Source organism: Pezoporus wallicus, unplaced genomic scaffold (assembly GCF_028554395.1).
Source record: "Pezoporus wallicus isolate ANWC-B61680 ecotype Strahan unplaced genomic scaffold, APGP_CSIRO_Pwel_v1 contig_8776, whole genome shotgun sequence".
Lineage (NCBI taxonomy): Eukaryota > Metazoa > Chordata > Aves > Psittaciformes > Psittacidae > Pezoporus > Pezoporus wallicus.
This window is the reverse complement of record NW_026639091.1, coordinates 998,472-1,016,056: the sequence shown is the minus strand read 5'-3', so window position 1 is coordinate 1,016,056 and position 17,585 is coordinate 998,472. Positions and strand designations below refer to the sequence as shown.

Genomic DNA, 17,585 nt, shown 5'->3' with positions numbered 1-17,585 from the left:
CCTGGCTGCAGGTACCTGGTGTGTCCCCTGTGCTGGTCGTGAGCAGTCAGAGCTGCTGCTTTGGCTCCTGCAGCAAAGGGCTCCAGCAAGTCCCATCTTGTCCACCCTGGCTGAGGGCAGCACGAGGGGCACTGGGGCTCTCATAGGATAATAGCTAGGGGAAGAGGTTAAAGAGGTTTCTCAGTGCTGCCAAGGCCACCGCTAACCCATGGTACTGAGGGTCCCATCTGCACAGTTTGTGAACACTTCCAGGGATGCTGATTCCACCCCTGCCCTGGGCAGCCTGTTCCGATGCCTGAGCATCCTTTGAGGAAGGAGTTGTTCTGATGTCCCATCTAAACCTCCCCTGGGCAGCTTGAGGCTGTTTCCACTTATCCTGTCACTTGTTTCTAGGGAGAAGAGACCAACCCCACCTCACTCCATTCCCTTTCAGGCAGTTGTAGAGAGTGATAAGGTCCCCCTGAGCCTTCTCTTCTCCAGACTAAATCCCCCAGTTCCCTCAGCTGTTCCTCATCACTTGTGCTCCAGACCCTTCACCAGCTCCTTTGCCCTTCTCTGGCCCCACTCCAGCACCTCAATGTCTGTCTTGTAGTGAGGGGCCCAGAACTGAACACAGGATTCAAGGTGCAGCCTCACCAGTGCCCAGTGCAGGGGGATGATCACTGTCCTGGCCCTGCTGCCACACTATTGCTGGTACAGGCCAGGATGCTGTTGGCTTCTTGGGCACAAGCTGGCTTATGTGGCATTACTGTGGGTAGGGTAGAGGGGAGCTTCAGCACATCCCCTTTATCCCCTTGGGTTTCTGGGGCCAGCCAGTCCCGTGTTGTGCCCCAAACTCGGGAGCTGGGCTCTGCTCATGGCTCTTCCATTCCACTTCCACCTCAGTGCATTGCTCCGTGGCTCATTTCCCTTCTCTGAACTGAAGAACATGGCACTGTCATCCTTGTTTGTGTTCCATGGGACACAATTGGCTCTGTGCACAGGAGCAGGGTGGGGAGGCTGCATCTGGCCAGCCCTGAGCCTCTTTGGGGCAGTGTCTATGGGATGCACAGAGCAGCCACGTGCTCTTGGCTTTTAGGGGTGCGCAGGACCCGAGGGTGTCTGCAAAGGGATAAACGCAGATGGGGTGGCAGGAGGTGACCCCAAGCCTTGGGGCTGAGCCAGGAGGGAGAGGGCCCAGGCAGCAGAAGCTCCTGGCTCAGCCTGTCACATCTTGGAGGGCTCCATCCAACCAGATGGGTTTAAGGGCAGAGCCGTGTCCGGATGGGGCTGCCCAGGAGAGGGGGCTTGCACGTAGCAGTGGGGAGAAAAGAGCTGGAATTGGGAGCACCGTGTTTAAATAGCACCTCTGTGCTGGGGCAGAGGCTGGGCAGCCCCCGGGGAGGGTGCTCTGACCTACTTCGGAGCTCTGCTGTCCTCACACCACCTCTGCCCGAGAAGATGCTGCTGCTCGCTCCGGGGGACTCCAGCCATCGGCTATGGGGCAGCGGGGATGGGGGGGCTGGTGCCACCCTGCCCCGCACCAGCCCGTGTGGGGCTGACTGGAAACTTGCACCTCAGGGCTGCTTCCTGTTCCCACCAGATGCTGCCGCTGCTCCACCAGTGCAACCCCAGAAGATGCAGCTCCGGTTGGATGAGCTGGGAACCAGACGCTTCCCAGCCACCTGGGAAGGGGAAGCTGCTGCTCTGTGCCCTGCAAGAGCTCGTCAGGACTCCCCAGAGCCTTCCTCACCCCTTGCAGCGGGTGGGTTCTTGTCCCTGTCGTTGGGACCGTCATCACCCAGACAGTAAGTTCCATCCCATCACCTGTCTGCTGTGGAGGTCAGGACAAGCAGGACACGGGGTGCCCTGTGATTCCATTCGGGGTGCGTGTCCCGCTGCCTCCCCTCATTGCAGGTGCTGGTTAAATCTAGCAGGAGGGCTGCAAACCCTGATCTGTCTTCCCTGACACCCGTGGGACACGGTGGGGACAGCACCCATGGGAGCTGTGGGAGCGTCTGCCCCTGCCTTGGAGCAGTGGGGTGAGGAGCTCGGCCATGAGCCCCAGGAGAGCAACGGCCATCAGGGGCCACCCCCAGCACAGCCCCTGGTAGGTGCAGGGGCAGGAGCCTTCCATGCACCCTCTTCTCCTGCCCAGTGCCGTGCTGAGGGGACTGGGGAGCCCCCAGAGGCACTGGGGAGAAAGGAAGGGGCTCTTGGCTGCATGGGGGTCAGGGTGTGGGGCTCAGAGGGTCCTGCAGCACCCCAAACCCTCCTGGGTTCTGCTAGCAGAGGGCAGGCAGTGGCCATGCTGCTCTGGAGCAGGCAGGATGCTCTGTGGACACCCCCTTGGCTATCTCTGTCACAAGGGCATCCCTTCTCCATGGATCCAGCTTCATGGATGCGCGCTCCCTGTCTACATCCCCTGCCCCACGGGCATCCCATCCCGCGTGCTCCTGCTCCAAGGGTTTCTCCTCCCCACGTCCCTCCCGTGCTCCATGGGCATCCCTGGCAGCCCTGCCAGGCCCCATCGCTGATCAGAGGAGCCCATTCCTGCTGCCCTCTGCTGCGTGCGCTGCAGGGTCAGGTTTTGCTGGGGGGGTTTCACAGCCCTGAGCTCTCACCTGGGAGATCCTGGGCCCACACCGGGGGCTTGGCAGCCTCCTGAGGCACAACGCCCATGGGTATCGCTCCCATCCCCTGCCCTTGTGCTGCTCCTGATGGGAGCTCAGGGACAAACACATCCCGGGATGAGCAGGACATTCCCCACCCGCAGCTTGTGCCTCTCCCACCCGGTAAGAGCCCCATTCACCAGCCCCAGCCACAGCACCCACTGCCCACAACAGCCCAGAGCAGGCACCGAGCCCCTGCTCCCAACCCCAGCCATGTGTGGTCCCTGGCACTGGTGTTTGTGAGGGCACCAGCACAGGGCGCCCATTAAGAAGCTGTGGCTGCCCCATCCCTGGCAGTGTTCAAGGCCAGGTTGGACATAGGGGCTTGGAGCAACCTGCTCTAGTGGAAGGTGTCCCTGCCTATGGCAGGGGTTGGAACTGGATGATCTTAAGGTCCCTTCCAACCCAAACCATTCCATGATCCACCCCCACCACACACACACACACACACACACACATGAAGGAAGTGTATTTTTTAAAATACTTTATTTCTCTTTTTCTCTCAATACTGACATTACAAAAAAAAAAAAAAAAAAAAAAAAAGAAAAGGAGGAAAAAAAGAAGAAGAAAATTACAAAAAGAAAGAAGCACTATAAAACATTCAGGTCTCATTGAAACCGAGAAAACCAAAGCAGCGCGGGCGCTGTCCTGTCTTCTCGCTCACGGTGTCCACCAGGCTTCTCTACCTCGAAATCCATAGGGACCAGCGGAGGGGACCGGTGGCAGTGAATGAAGGGGTGTCCTCAATCCGGCCCCATATGCACTTGTGGGGCTGTGCTCAGCCCCACGCTCACCCTCCTGCCCCACGGGACCCTGCTTGAAGTCATTGGGTTCAACCCTGTCAATACAAAACCCGTGTTCCCTGGGTCGGGGGGTGCTTTGCTGGGGGGTTTCTCATGGTGGTGGAAGAGGAGCCGTACAAAAAGCACCCCGCGCCTCCTGCTCCGTGGGAGCCTGGTTTGTATCCTGGGAGGAGGGAAAAAGGGGGGTGGAAAAAGAACGGTCGCGAGGCAGAGCGTGCCGAGAGAGGGTGGGAAATACAAAAATTCTCCCGGTGAAAATCCAAAGTTTTGGGTTTTTTTGTTTTTTTGCGTTTGTTTTAAAAAAATACAGTATTTGAAGGTGAAGCCACCAAACGGGCTCTGCCTCACGCGCCTCCCATCCCGGCCTCCTGGATGATCCGTCCCTGTAGAAAAAGGATATGTACACACACGCACCTCTCTATGACTAAAATCCCCATGTTTGACCTTAAATGCTAGCGAACCCTGCGGCTCTGCTCACGCGTGGCTCCGGTTTTGCACCCAGACTTGTGCTACACACACACACATCCCCTTTTAGAGGGGGGGGGTCGACGTGTTGTTTGTTTGGCTGAACCATCGCCCCCCCCCTTGGAAAAAATAGGAAAGAAAAAAGAAAGGAAGTCAGGGTGCACCACGTCGGGAACCGCGGAGCGGGCAGAGAACCGCTGCGGCGTCTATCGAGCAAGCTCTATATATATGTACTTAAAAAGAGGAGGAAAAGCAGCAATGCAAACTCAACACATCTGAACAAGAAAGCTCCACGCTGGGATTCCCCCCCTCCTCCTCCTGCTGCCCGTCGGGCACCAGGGACAGAGCCGGGCAGGAGGATGGATGGGACCGTCCCCACGTCACTTGGCACAGCCGAGGCTCGGTCGTAGGCTTGGCACAGGAGAGCGGACCACGGTCGGACTCGGCACCGTGGTCCCAAGTGAGAAACAGTCCGGCTACGGGGCGGGAGGCCACCCATGATGGGCACAGCGGGACCCCCAACAGCAGCAAGTATCAAAGAGGGGAGGAGAAAAACCAACAGCGGGCACGGCAGATCCTGCTGAGTCCTATTTACAGTGCGCCGGGCCCCGGCCAGTCCAGCCTCTGGTGGGGACAAGTGGCCTGAAAAAGCAGGTGACGTTAAAAAACCCAACACGTGACGCACCCCCCCGTGCCGCTGGCTTGTGCGAGGTGGGAAAGCTGGAGCTCAGGGTGGGAATAGAAAAGCTTTGGCAGCTGGGATGGGCAGGAGCTTCCCTGCTGCTGGAGTAGAAAACAGGCCAGGAGGGGTGGGTGAGTGGGTGGATGGATGGATGGATGGATGGATGGATGGATGGATGGATGGATGGATGGATGGATGGATGGATGGGGTGGGTTTTGGGGGGTAAAGGAAAGTGTTGCAAGGGTTGGTTTCTTGTTGTTTTCTTTTTGCATTTGAAAGTGCTGTGGCACCTCTGCTCCGCGGTGCTGCGGCACGAGCGATAGGAGTATTGCTGCTTGGAGAGGAGTCCCCGGGCTTTAGGAGCACGGGAGGTGCTGCTTGAGGATCTGTCTCGTCTGAGGAGCTATTCTGTCCGGGAAGCGGATTTTGAACTCCACGATCAAGTCTCCTCGCTGGCTGGGAGCCTTGGGGAAGGGCAGCCCCTCCCCACGCAGTCTCTTCACTGTCCCCGGCTTGATGATATCGTTGCAGGGCAGCGGGATCACCCGCCCGTCGATGGTGGGAATGTTCACGGTGCAGCCGCACAAGGCCTGCGGGGAGAAGAGCAGACAACGCCATTAGGTGGGGCTGACACCCCAAAGCATCCCCGTGGTCCCCGCACTGCCCGATCACATCCCTTCGGGTGATGCTCACCAAGTGCGAGCCTGGGTCTCTCCTGGTGCCCCCCAACACGGACGGGGCTGCAGGAGATGAAGCACGCTCCATCCCCACCTCCTGCAGGAGGAGCTACCAGCGAGCCCCCCACCACTCGCAGCAACAGGACAGGCTAAATTTAGCCCCTTTCCCAGCCTCCGGCAGCCGAAAATCCAGCTGAGATCATCAGATGCCGCCGCGGTCCATCAGCTGTCACCCTGCAGAGCAGCCCGGCAGCTCTGCCCCGTGCTGGGTTATCTATAGCACAGCCTGTGCGGCCTGTTCTCCCCTCAACAACAGCCCCAAAAGGTTACACTGGTGCGAGGCAGCGCTGCAGCTCTCCTAGAAGCCACAGGGGATGGTCCCTGTCACCAGCCCCTCGTGGTTTCATAGATTCATGGAATGGTTTGGTTTGAAGGGACCTTAAAGCTCACCCAGCCACGGGCAGGGACACCTTCCACTAGAGCAGGTTGCTCCAAGCCCTGTTTGGTGGGCACCAGCCCGTTGTACCCCGGCAGCAGCCAACCTGCATCAGCGACACACGTGATGCAGGAATGCAGCAAGAAAACCCTCATGTCCTTAAATAACTCAGACAGCTCTGGCATACACGTAGGCAGGATCGTCTCCAGGCTCTCAGCAAGGGCTGAGGGAGAGATGCTTCTGGAAGAGGAAAGGAGGGGGGTACCAGGAGTACATCCTTGAGATTCCAGGTGGGGGGCTGGCCCTGGGGTCCCAGCCATCCCAGAACACCCTGCAAAGGGAGGGGAGGAGGATGCAGTGGCTATTTCTGGGGTAGATTGGGGAATGCTCTGCATTCCCCTCGACAGGAAAAGCCTCCAGTGGCAAAGCAGCAACAGGCACCAGGACAAACATTTCTTCCCATGCTGGCCATGGGCTCGGGGATGACGGATGCGGGCTCTGCAGCTGAGCCAGGGATCTGTAGCAGCTATCACAGAAGAGCCCATGCCAGAGCCTGCATGGCAACCAGAGAGCAGGAGATGGGGCTGTCTCCTTGCACAGCTCATCTGCATTTGGTCTCCTCCTGGGAAGGGTGTCCTGCAGGAATGAGCTTTTCTGGCTGTGGGAGGATGGCTGTCTCCAGCTCCATGCAAGCAGTGGCAGCTTGGCTAATCTCCAGCAAGTAGAAGGAGGGGAAGAAAGGATGCTCTGCTCCATCAATGCATCACACAGGGATGCTGGAGCCCTCCTGCTCCCCGGTGCACACCACCACCCACCGCAGAGGGCTGCATGTGTCTGTGTGTGCCAGGGAAAGGACATCTCCAGCCACAAAGTGGGAAGGAGAACAGGAACTCGCTCCCTGTGGAGCACGTGGATGGGGCAAAGAGAGGGATGTGAACAGGAGCGGGCGGTAACAGCGAAGGCAGACAGGATCTTAATGTTTCCTTCCTAGAGCCAAGATGCAAGAATCCCAGGCAATCACTCCTCCACCGTATGTCCCTGTTTTTAGTTCCTTCTTGCTCAACTCCTCTGGCATTTGGGAAACCGGTTGCTGAAGTAACCGCGGGAGCTGCCCCGCATCCTAGAAAGAGGCTGGGTTTATCCCTGGGGATGAAATCACCCTGGGTTTGGTAGCTGTGAGAGCAGAGCTTTATCTAGGTCAGCGTTGGGTCCTCCTCCGCTCCCAGCAGAGCTACTGGGGGGGAACGTCAGCACCGGTTGTGCCCCAGCCATCCGGATGCTCTGAGGAAGGTGACGCCAGGTAAAGGATGCAGGCGTTAGGCAGCAAAGCCCCTGAGGTCTGCCTGCCAGGAGCAGTGCGATTCCTCCCTCCCCCGGCTTCCCACTGCGACACAAGCCTGGAGTTTTAGGAAGAGACACTTCCTTGCAGTCCTCATACACCTCTGGTAACCAGCCTGCACTGTCGCAGTCCAACGGGGCCAGACTTGGGGGCTGGGAGGGCCCTGCATCCCTCGGTCACTCTCCAGAGGGCTCTGAAGATGGAGGAGGATGAGGAAGATGCTCTCCTGGGTGCCTAAGCACCAGGTAGTTTGCTCCCTGTGGCAGCAGGGTGCTGGTGAAGGGTCTCCAGCACGGCCAGGAGTGGGGTCACAGCACGCATTGCCTGCAGGCTGGCACTGTGCTCTGCTCCTCTTGTGGCAGTGGAAGAGGCTTACAAGAAGGAAGGATGCAAGGAGAGTAGCCAAGGCTATGGCTTGGTGATGAAGAGGCTGCACTCCATCACATTCTGAGGTGGTGGCATACGGAGCTGGGAAGCTCCTGGCACCTGCTTGTGCTCCAGAGTACTTAAGGTTCTTCTCCTTATGGAAGATAAAAGCAGCAGAGTTATCATCCTACCCTGGCAAGCACAGGATGGGGATAGCAGCCAGGCTGGCACCTCCCTGAGGATGCTGGGTTTGCGGTGGGGGAGGACAAAGACCACAAGTTCTAGCTCAAAGAGGTGAGGAATTTGCCCAGACCAGCAATTTTCCACATTGTAACTGCATTGTGCAAACCAAAGGGCAGCACAACACGCCCTGCTCATCACAGGGATGAGCACCACCGCTCCTGGTGCAGCAGCAGGTTTCTCCACTTGCTTCTCAAGGGACAACTCCAGGCAAGAGTCCCTCCAGCATCAGCAGTGCATGAACCTGGGCTAACATCAGCACAACCAGCCTGGGGTTAATTCTACAGATAGATAGGGGAATGCACAGAAGGAAACATCTGAGATATGGCATGCTGGCCCCATAAATAAGGCAATCTCTCCCGAGTATTTCTGGCGCAGCCAGGGAAGCCAGCCACCACAGGAATAAACCTCTGCACTCTGCACTGCGAAGGACAGTTAGCTCCTGAGTCAAGATTAAACTTCAGCTTGAGTTTTCCCCAGGAGCACCGAGGTCTGCTTGACCTGCGTGGCTGCTCCTTTCCCCCAGAGCACCAGGTCACAGCCCCAGCAGGGATGCAGAGCCATGACAAAGCTCCTCTGACTCACTGGCAATGTTTCACAAGCTCACGTTTCCCTACCTCAGGTCTGGCCCATTGAGCTTATTTCTATGAAATGCATTTGAGAACATAAATCTGTCTCCGGGAAGAAAAGAAATCAGCTCATTAAGAAGACAGACAGCGTCTACAGTCTGAAAGGAACAGCAAATGGCAGCTGCACAAAACGTCAGTGTTAAGTGCAGCTGCCAGCTGGGATTTATTGAAAGGTAGTTATAAAGCAGCAGTGGTGAATGGCATGTCTTGTGCTGGGTTAACCTGCCCTTCCTCTCCCACCTCGCAGCAGTTTGCTGGCTCTGATGGAACCAGTCCCACTGTGACCTGCAGGACTGGTATGTGCTGAGTTTTGCTAACTGCCTAAAGCTTTGTTCATTTGGTTCTTTATGCAGGGGAGGCAGAACCAAGAAAAACAGCTAAAGAATTGCTCAGGGAGGGCAAGGTGGCTGTTCTCCACATCAGAACAGCTCCCGCTCTCTGTCTGTGGGGAGAAAGTGCTATCCTGGACAGTAGCTAAGCCACAAGCAGGCTCAGCTGCGAGAACAAGCAGGGACGAGACTCATGCCAACCCAGGTCATCCCTTGTTCCTACAGACATCTGGGCTCTCTTCCACATGTGAACACCCTCTGCTAAAACAGAAAGACGAGACATATGGGGAAGGGAAACAACAAACAAATGCCACCTTGTACAGGCTCAAGGTGCACCCAGCAGGGCCCACAGCACCTGCGTCTTACACGCAGCTCCTCTCTCCAGATGTCTTTGCTTGTGTCTTTCCCAACCTACCTGGCCCTTCCTCATCGTTGCAGGAGAAGAAACAACTCCTGTCTCGGTGCCAAGTGCCATGACCCAGAACCGCCTCCCACCCCTTGGGATTTCCCACTCATACCCACCTCTTTAAGACTGATGTTTGCCGTGTAGACCACGTTCGTTCCATCCCTCTTGAAGTGCGAGTGAGGCTTGTCCTTGAGGATGAAGACGATGTCAGCAGGGATGTTGTCTGGGGTGGCATCCCCTTCTTTGGGGAATGTGATTTTGGTTCCCTCCTTCCAACCCCGTTTGATGACAATGTTTAGGATCTTGTCCTCAGTCCGCATGGTCCGGCCATCAGCATTGAGCCTTCTGCGCGTGATCTTCATCCTCTTGGTGGAGCCGTGGTAGATCTCTTCCAGGGACACCTTGAGCTCGTGGATTACGGGTGGGTCTTGGACCTTCCTGCGTGTGTGCAGGGACTCTTGGTGCCGCCGGTGAACCCCGTTGATGCCGTTGAAGCCAAACCGGCCGAAGGCACTGAAAGGGTCGTCGTCTTCATCGATGTCCATGTCTTCCTGGTCAAACCCGTTGAATATTCGGGAGCGGCTGCTGGCGAAGAAGATGTCAAAAGGGTTGGAGCCTCCGAAGAAGGAGGCAAAGGTGGCATGGGGGTCTCCATGGAAGGTGTAGTGGAAAGTGTTCCCTGAGCCACCTGAAGAGCCACCTCCAGTTTTGAGACCTGGAAGAGAAAGGGGAAGACAAGACATGAACGCTCTCTGCCAGCTGATGCCATGCCAGGACTGCACTCTCCAGGCAGGATCATGGTCTCTGCTGGTTCTGGGCAGACCTTCCAGTGTCTCCTAAGGCTGCAGGTCACCCACTCCAGCCAGCCACCTGCAAAGAACACGAGGCAGGAAGGTACTAGCTTAACCCATGATGAACAAGCTCAAAACAAGCTCACCAAGCTCAAAATCTGATCAGGTTTTGTCCCTGCTAATCCCTACTGAAGTTCTTCTTTGCTCATCTCCACCCAATTCATCCCCTTTAAGCATTTCCTGACCATCCCATCTCCATTTTTCCCCATGGGCAGGCTCCCTTCTGCCCACATTGTCCTTTCTTTTGAGCTGCACCAATGGCTGCAGTCCAGGAGCATCACATCCTGTAGCTGAGAACAGGCTTTGAGCTCACAAGTGACCATGCAGACCTCCAGGTCAGCACACAGCTGCCTGCGTACAGACTGTACAAAACACCAGGTAAGCTCAAGGTTAGGATCCTTTTGCAATCATTCCCATGGGGAATTCTCCTGTCAGGTCCCAGGCTAAGCCTTACGTCACTGCAGCTCCCCCAAGGTCCCAAGCAGCCAAGGCACATGATAAGTGCCCCTCCAAAGAGGTCACATACGCTCTGTGAGGCTATTTTTGACCAGGAGGGTTGGGAAGGGTTAAGCCAAGCCTAGCTCTAGGACTATTTTCAGGGCACAACAGTGACAGTGATGGACTATTTCTGACAGGCTGCTCCTTGTGCCAGACCCCCCCATCACTGCAATGGGGCAACTTTGGGGGTCTGATTGATGAAATTAATATTGTGGGTGGGTTAGGGGGGCTTCACCTTGCCCACCACATGGATGCAGAAGCCTTTCAAAATGCTGATCCCCAAGACATGTTGCTCAAAAAAACGTCACCTGATGGGGAACGAAAAGGTTTCCATGGGCCACGACACTGATGGAGCAAGAAGGGGGCTGCTCTTCCCTCCCTCCTTAACTCATTCTTTATTTTAGGTGTTTTCAGGTGATGGGGATTTCGCCGAATCCCCAGGGAGCCCCTGTCCCCTAACAGACTGTACAGCCAGGAGGTTTCACCTTTAATCCCGTGACGCCAGCCCGAGCTGGGTCCGATTTCCTCGGCATTGCCTCTGGGGAAAGGCTGGTTTCCCACTTGAGGCAGCCTCTTCTCATTTTACAGGGTGGCAGATCACTGCGCCCGGTGCATCCATCATAGCCCTGACATAACTGACGGGTCAAAATTAACCCACTGCTGGTTAATTCTGCTGGTAGCTCATTAAGAGGATGCACCTGCCCGTTGACAGGGCTGCCTCTTCCACCCAGCAGCCTGCTCCTGCCAGACCTCCTGCTCTTTTAAGCACCCAAGTCCTGGGCTGATTAATGCAGATGCTATTCGGTGCTCTCCTCGAATGGGGTTGCGCTCTTCCATCTTCGACTAATAAGGCCGCCTGTGGTTGAGCGGCTCTTCTCCTCCTCCTCCTCCTCTGTGCCAACCACCAGACAACAGCAGCCGCTTGGTTTCAAAACAAGGACCTATTACTTAAATTGGGAAAAGCTTTGAATACTGTAGGTCAGCCTGTACCAGGGAGGACAGCGGGACCAGTGCCCAAATGTGGGGAGAATGTGGACAAAAGCAATACTCCTCTGCTAGGATATTTAGGTCAATTAAAGGGCTGCTGACGAATTACCCCAGGTACGATCCAGGAGGTCAGGTGAACTCCTTCTACCTCCCTTGTCCCAGCTGTGTTTTAGGGCAGAAGGCAGGGAGAACCCTTGCCATCCCAGGAAGCAGGGTGGAAAAGCAGGGTGACCCAGAGAGAAACAGGATGAAAGAGGATTCCTGACACCTGTAGAGCCTTCACTGTCCCCAGTTCCAAGCTACCAGCCCCATTTTGAGTGCAGGCACGAACCCTCTGTGTGAAAAGCCTCCCTTGCCTACAAAACCCAATCTGGACCACCACCCCTGCCTCCAAAGCAGGCAGCGCTTGTCCACTTACCTTCCTCCCCATACTGGTCATATACAGCTCGCTTCTTGGGGTCACTCAGGACATCATAAGCCTCCGCGATCTCCTTGAACTTCTCCTCGGCGTTGGGGTCTTTATTCTTATCAGGGTGATACTTGAGGGCCATTTTCCGATAGGCTTTCTTGATTTCATCCTCGTTGGCACCGGTCTGGATGCCCAGGATCTTGTAATAGTCCTTGCCCATGACGGCGACGCTGCCGGGAGCCGAGTACTTATTCCTGAAAGCAGAGAGACAGCCCTGGGTAAGGCGAGCACTGCACTGGGCTCGGCTGGGGATGGGACCCACACGCACTTATCGCGGAGCTGGTGCTCCCTGCGTCCCACCGGCCAGCAGCACCACAGCCGGCTCAAGTCCACGCTTCCCAATGGAGGTCAGAGCCCTGGGGCCAAGATGTGTCCTGGCTCCAGCTGTAACCCTCTGAGGACTAAGGCAGGGACAGGGACACTCATCTCTGAGGCTGAAGGGAGTAGGGAGAGCCTGAAACAGGGCATGGCATTATAAAAGCCACGCCACTGCTCACGTCAGGCCGGGACCGTGTCCTCCCCCTGCCCCTGGGTGGGCCCAGAGGGCTGAGCTATGCCTATATGTAGCCAGCAGCCCGTGTGTGTCCCCTCCTCTCCCAGCCAGGGACCTGGGATGGGAGTTGGGGTGGTGACAGCAGGGCTTTGGAGGCTGAAAGCAGCGGCAGAGACCATGCTGCCGCCTTCACCTTAAAGGAACTTCAAACATTTTGTTCTTGAAAGCAATTGGCATTCAGCTAGAGATAAATGCCTCCGGCTGTCAGAGCCGTAATTTGTATTTAGCGAAGAGGGAACGGAGCCGTTAGACAGAAACATCTTGTGGTGGTGGGAGGGCTTTTTTTTTTATTATTTTTTTTTGTTTGAAAAAGAAGAAAAAAAAATAATTCCCACCAGTTTCTCTCCTGACTTGCACTACCCAAGAGCCTCCAACTGCATCTCGCAGAGAGCCAGAAACACAGGGCTCACTCGCTCCATCACGCGGGGGCCGAGGCTGGGGCCATGCCTATACTAAGGCATGGAAAATCCAGTGGCTGTAATTCATTCCCCGGTCATGCTGCTGGAGCCGCAGAGACCCAGCGAGCACCGGGGAGGGCACAGGCTGAGCGAACCCCACACTCCCACAAGGACAATTCCTGCTGCTTCTCGACCTTTGGTTATCTGACCAAACTCCGGACACCCTGAGCACGGCCTGATCCTCCCTCACAACTCAGTGATTGCTGCATGCCCTCCTCCTCTCCCATCAGACCTCCTGCCCCCCGTTAAAGCCTTCCTGCTCACATCTAGCTCCTTGCTACCACCCAGGTTTCTCTCCATCCTTCTCCAAACACCCCTGGGCAGCCTCAACCCATCTCGACCACCCCCTAGCAGACAGATCTCTGCATAGGGTGTGAGCCTTGATCCTGTCCTTCACCACCATACAAGCTGCCAGATGTTCTCCCCCATCCTTAAGCACCCATGGAGGTCACAGAGGGATCTTCCAATCACAGCAGCTCAGATGTGGGTGGCCAGGGCCACCACAGCACTGTTGAGCCCCTGGCATTCACCCACGGGTGGCCTTGGGTCATGCCATGGGCAATCACCCCTTTACAGATGGGTGTCTGTATAGGGGTTGGAAATTGGCCCCACACTTGGGCAAACTACCAGCCTCTGGAGCAAGTAACTGCCCCTGGCACGGAGCAGGTGCTTTGCTATAGATGGGAAGAGAGCAAAGGCAGGCAAGGCACAGACCTCTGAAGGACACAGTGAGGTGAGATAAGGGCACCCACGGATTTGTGTGGCACAAAAGAGGTGGGAGAAGGTCCCTGTGGGTGTAAAGAGCATCCGACAGCATCTCCCACGGCAGCTCCTGGCGCCAGCTCCTGCGCAGAGCCGCCGGCGGCTCCATCCCACGCAGGCGCTGGGGGATGCTCTGCCCTCGGTCCACCTCAGCTCTCTTCTGCCCTTCCCATGGGAACAGGCTGCGCAACACCCAGAGATGAGCAACAGGAGGGGGGCTGAGGGTAACCTGCCATTGCCCCCACCAAAGGTCACTCCCATGCAGCCTTGGTGTTGGGCAGGGTCTCCCCATGACCGGCACCAGCACCTGGACCAGGATTTGCCCCTGTCCGGACAATGCATTGAGGACAACCCCATCGCACACTGGCTTGAGCGATGCACACTACAGCACCTGGCTCCCACCACAGCACCCAGCTCCAGATCCAACCCCACACAGCCCAATCCAACAGCACCCCCCTTGCCCAGCCAAAACCCCACGGTGCTTCCCAAGAAAACACCTCCTATCCCGGCACAAAGCTGTTGCCCCCTCCAGAATCCCCTGTCCTGCCCACCAAGGGGTTGTTTCCTGGGGTGGGGACGCAGCCAGGGATGCTCTCCTGGCCCGGGATCCCTTTGTGTGGCTCTGCTCACGGAGGGTGGGAATTACTGTCCCGAAACATCCCCCCACGCATGTTTTACCGTGAGGAGCCGGCGGCAGGTGACCCGGTGGGTTAAGACAACGCTCCGGAGGCGACGCTCACATGTGCGATGATGATGATGATAAAACACGACTCTGTCCCCGCACAGTTTCCCTCCCACCTCCCGGGGATCAGCTGCGCCTTGCCACGGCTCCTCTCCCCCTTCTGCTCAGTCATCTGCCTTCCCATTTAACCCCCTCAGGAGCGGGGCTGGTGGTGGAGAGATTGGGGGGGGGGTGGTGGTGAAGAAAGGCAGGTAAAAAAGCCATTCCCGCATCACCCACCCAACAAACCCACACCTGGTAGGGGAACACAAGCATCCCCCACCACGCCCTGGGGAACCAGCCTGGCCTTCATCCCCCTCCTGTAACCACACACATGGACCCGAAATGAAATAATTAAGTCAGAAACGGCGGCTTTGTTCCATCCCTGCACATGACATCAGCTGAATAGCGATCCCTTGACATAATCCCTGTGCCCGGCAGTCCCCACTGGAGGGATGAGGCTCACCCTGGGCAGCGGCACCGGAAAGGGGAGCTGTGCTTTGTGTCCGTTTGTCCACCTCAGGGAGCAAGGTCATGGCAGGACGCGCGGTGCGGAGGCAGGAACCCACTTACCGAAACTTGACGAACACATTCATAGTCCAAGCCGACCTTTTCAAAGGCTCTAGTTTGATTTTAAACATCGCCGTTGTCCACAGGTGCCCCGGGAGACGATGGAGAGTTGCCAGGAATGCCACACGGAAGGATGCTCCGGTGGCCGGATCCCTCCGGCACAGCAGAAAGGCAGCGGTCGGCACCCGGGATGGCTCCAAAAGGGCTTTAGGTGGTGATGGGTGAGCGGGTGCCAGGGGGATGCTGCTGGGAGCTGCCGTCCCTTGTCACACACACACGGGGACACCCCTCAATGGAGTCGCTCTCCGTAATCTTCCTTTTAATTGGCTTCTTGACGCTTCCTCAGCTCCAGCATCCTCCCTCCCCACTGCCTCCCGGCCGCCCCGCTCCTGTCACACACGTCCCCCGGTACTGTCACGTCCCCGTTACCGTCACGTCCCCCACCAAGGAGCAGGGAGGGAGCGCACCCAGGAGCTCCCCCCTCCTCGGTGTCCCCAGAAAGGACTCTGCTCTGCACCCAAAAGTAGGACGGCAGCGGCAGAAAGGCGATACGATGTGTTAGAAAGTCACATTGACCGGGTTGCACATCCCCAGCTTTCCCCCCGCGGGTCCCCGCAACACCGGTGCCCCACAGAAGGGGTCCCACCAGCCGGAGAATGGAGCTCCCGGTGCAGCATGGCACCGGGATGGAGCCGGGTCCGAGCACAGCGGCACAAAACCTACTTCTGAGAAGTCACCTTCAGGCGCGCCAAGGAAATCCAAAGGCACCGCATCCCCCTGATCACTCACGAGCCACTAAGAGCATCCCCTCTGGATGCCTCACAATGGAATCAGGCAGCCGTGCCGGGCAGCTCCTGCATCCTATCCTCGGCAAGTGCAACACCACATCCCGAGGGATTAGGGGGGTCTGGTGGTGGGAGCCGGGATGGATGAGCCGGGATGGATAAGCCAGGATGAGTGCATACCTCTCGGCGCGGCTCCAGAAGAGCAGGATGGCCGGCATGGCAGCGTATCCCGGGTTCAGTCAGGGATGCCGGATGGGATGCTGGAGGGGATGCGGGACGGGACGCGGGATGGGATGCAGTGTCTCGGGGCAGGCAGAGCCACCCGTGCCCGTGCTGGCTGGCAGCCGCAGGCAGCAATGTCATGACTACCCGCAATGAATCATCCCCTCCCCGGGCCCCCACACATAGTGCCCGCCCCCCCCCCCCGCCCCACCACAGCCCCACTGGGGTGCGGGCACCTGCGTGGGGATGGGGTTAACCCTCCCCTCGCTGCCTCTGCTCTGCCTCACAGCCCCCACCGGCAGCCCCCGGCGTGGGGAGAACGGGGCAAGACCCCCCCATGACGTCTCCCCACAGAGGGTCCCATATTCCCATGCCCACTCCTGCATGGAGATGGGGACAAGATACACGTGCTGAACTCCCCCCGCCCCAGGCATGGTCTCCCATTCGCAGTCCTACACGGTGCTGGGTGGTGATGGGGTCAAACCCCCCTTTGCTGCTTCCCCTTGTGGGGCTCCCCCTTTTCAGCCCCCACCGGGGTCAAGCACCCTTCAACACCTCTCCATACAGGATTCCCCCTTTCCAGCACTATAGTGCTGGGTCCTGGGTTGGGACAGGGTCAGGCCCCCTCCCCATTGTCTCCCATGTAGGATCCCAGCCCGCTGGGGTGCTCGCACTGGTGTGGGGATGGGGTTAAGCCCCCCTCAACGTCTCTCCATATCAGTGTCAAACATTTCCAGCCCCTCAGTGTGTTCCCCCCCCCAGTGTAGGATCCCAGCCCCACTGTGGTGTGGGGACAAGGTCAAGTCCCACGTGCTGCCTTCTAACATGGGGTGCCCCTTTCTAGCCCCACCACAGTATGTGGGGATGGGGTTAAATCCCCTCATTGCTCACTCTGAGCCCCCTGCCGAGCCCCAGTGGGGGGGGCTAAGTCCTGTGTGTGGATGGGGATAAGTCTCACTACAACCCCCCAGGCAGTGCCCCATTTAGGGGTGACCCATATAGGAGCATGGTGAGTTGTTACCTATATGGGAAGGGGTTCACGCCTCTGCTGTGCCCCAGCCCCATGGCCCCCAGCCCCACTGGTTAACCCTTTCCTGCAGCTCTCTTGAGGGACACTGTCACCTCCACTGGGGACAGGGGTTAACCCCTTCCTTGCTGACTCTGTCACTGTCACTTGGGGGGTGCAGGGGGTCTTTATCCACTTCCCCTGCCAGCTCAGCCCCACTGGGACATACTGGCACCCCCGATGTGAACGGAAGGGGTGGTGGCGGTGTTAACCCCTTCCTGGCCACACCACACAGCTCCAACTGGACACATTATCCCCTCCAAAGCGGGATGGGATAGAGGGGTCATCCCTCACCTCAGGGTCCTCTCCAGCCCCACAAGGCTGTTCTGTAGCCCCATGGAGGGGACGGATTAACCCCTTTCTGCCAAACTTGAATGCTCTGTTAGGGGGCAAAGGGAGGAACCCCTTGTTCTCACCCCCTTCAGACCCATGGAGACATGCTGTCTTTAGGTAGGGCTCCACAGTTAACCCTGACCCACAGCCCCACCAGAAAACCCTGCCACCCCATGGGGGCAAAGGCACCAGTCCCTTCCTACCCTGTCTTCAGCCCCACAAGGACACCCTGCTACCCTATGGGGACTAGCCCTAATGGCTAGCCTCTGTTCCCCACCCATGAAGGG

General features: G+C 57.5%; 1 protein-coding gene across 3 annotated transcripts; it reads right to left on the bottom strand.

The window, feature by feature from the left end:
• Window positions 1–4,850: 4,850 nt before the first annotated feature.
• Window positions 4,851–16,077, bottom strand: DNAJB5 (DnaJ heat shock protein family (Hsp40) member B5). Of its 3 annotated transcripts, none has more exons than XM_057413635.1 (4): window positions 15,858–16,077; window positions 11,778–12,022; window positions 9,140–9,738; window positions 4,851–5,191 (listed from the first exon to the last, which is right to left on the bottom strand). In XM_057413635.1, the coding sequence occupies exons 1-4, from the start codon at window positions 15,893–15,895 to the stop codon at window positions 4,958–4,960; spliced, it is 1,116 nt and encodes a 371-aa protein (XP_057269618.1). In that variant the 5' UTR covers window positions 15,896–16,077; the 3' UTR covers window positions 4,851–4,957. The 3 variants fall into 3 exon arrangements, with proteins under 3 accessions (XP_057269618.1, XP_057269617.1, XP_057269619.1); XM_057413634.1 differs by lacking the exon at window positions 15,858–16,077 and adding an exon at window positions 14,896–15,591; XM_057413636.1 differs by lacking the exon at window positions 15,858–16,077 and adding an exon at window positions 12,097–12,671.
• Between the last annotated feature and the right edge of the window lie 1,508 nt (window positions 16,078–17,585).

Coding starts and splice junctions, on each gene's coding strand:
- DNAJB5 (XM_057413634.1), bottom strand. CDS start 14,963: ATGTTTAAAATCAAACTAGAGCCTTTGAAAAGGTCGGCTTGGACTATG. Junction 12,023..14,895: donor AATGTGTTCGTCAAGTTTCG/GTAAGTGGGTTC, acceptor CTCTGCTTTCAG/GAATAAGTACTCGGCTCCCG. Junction 9,739..11,777: donor TGACCAGTATGGGGAGGAAG/GTAAGTGGACAA, acceptor TTTCTCTTCCAG/GTCTCAAAACTGGAGGTGGC.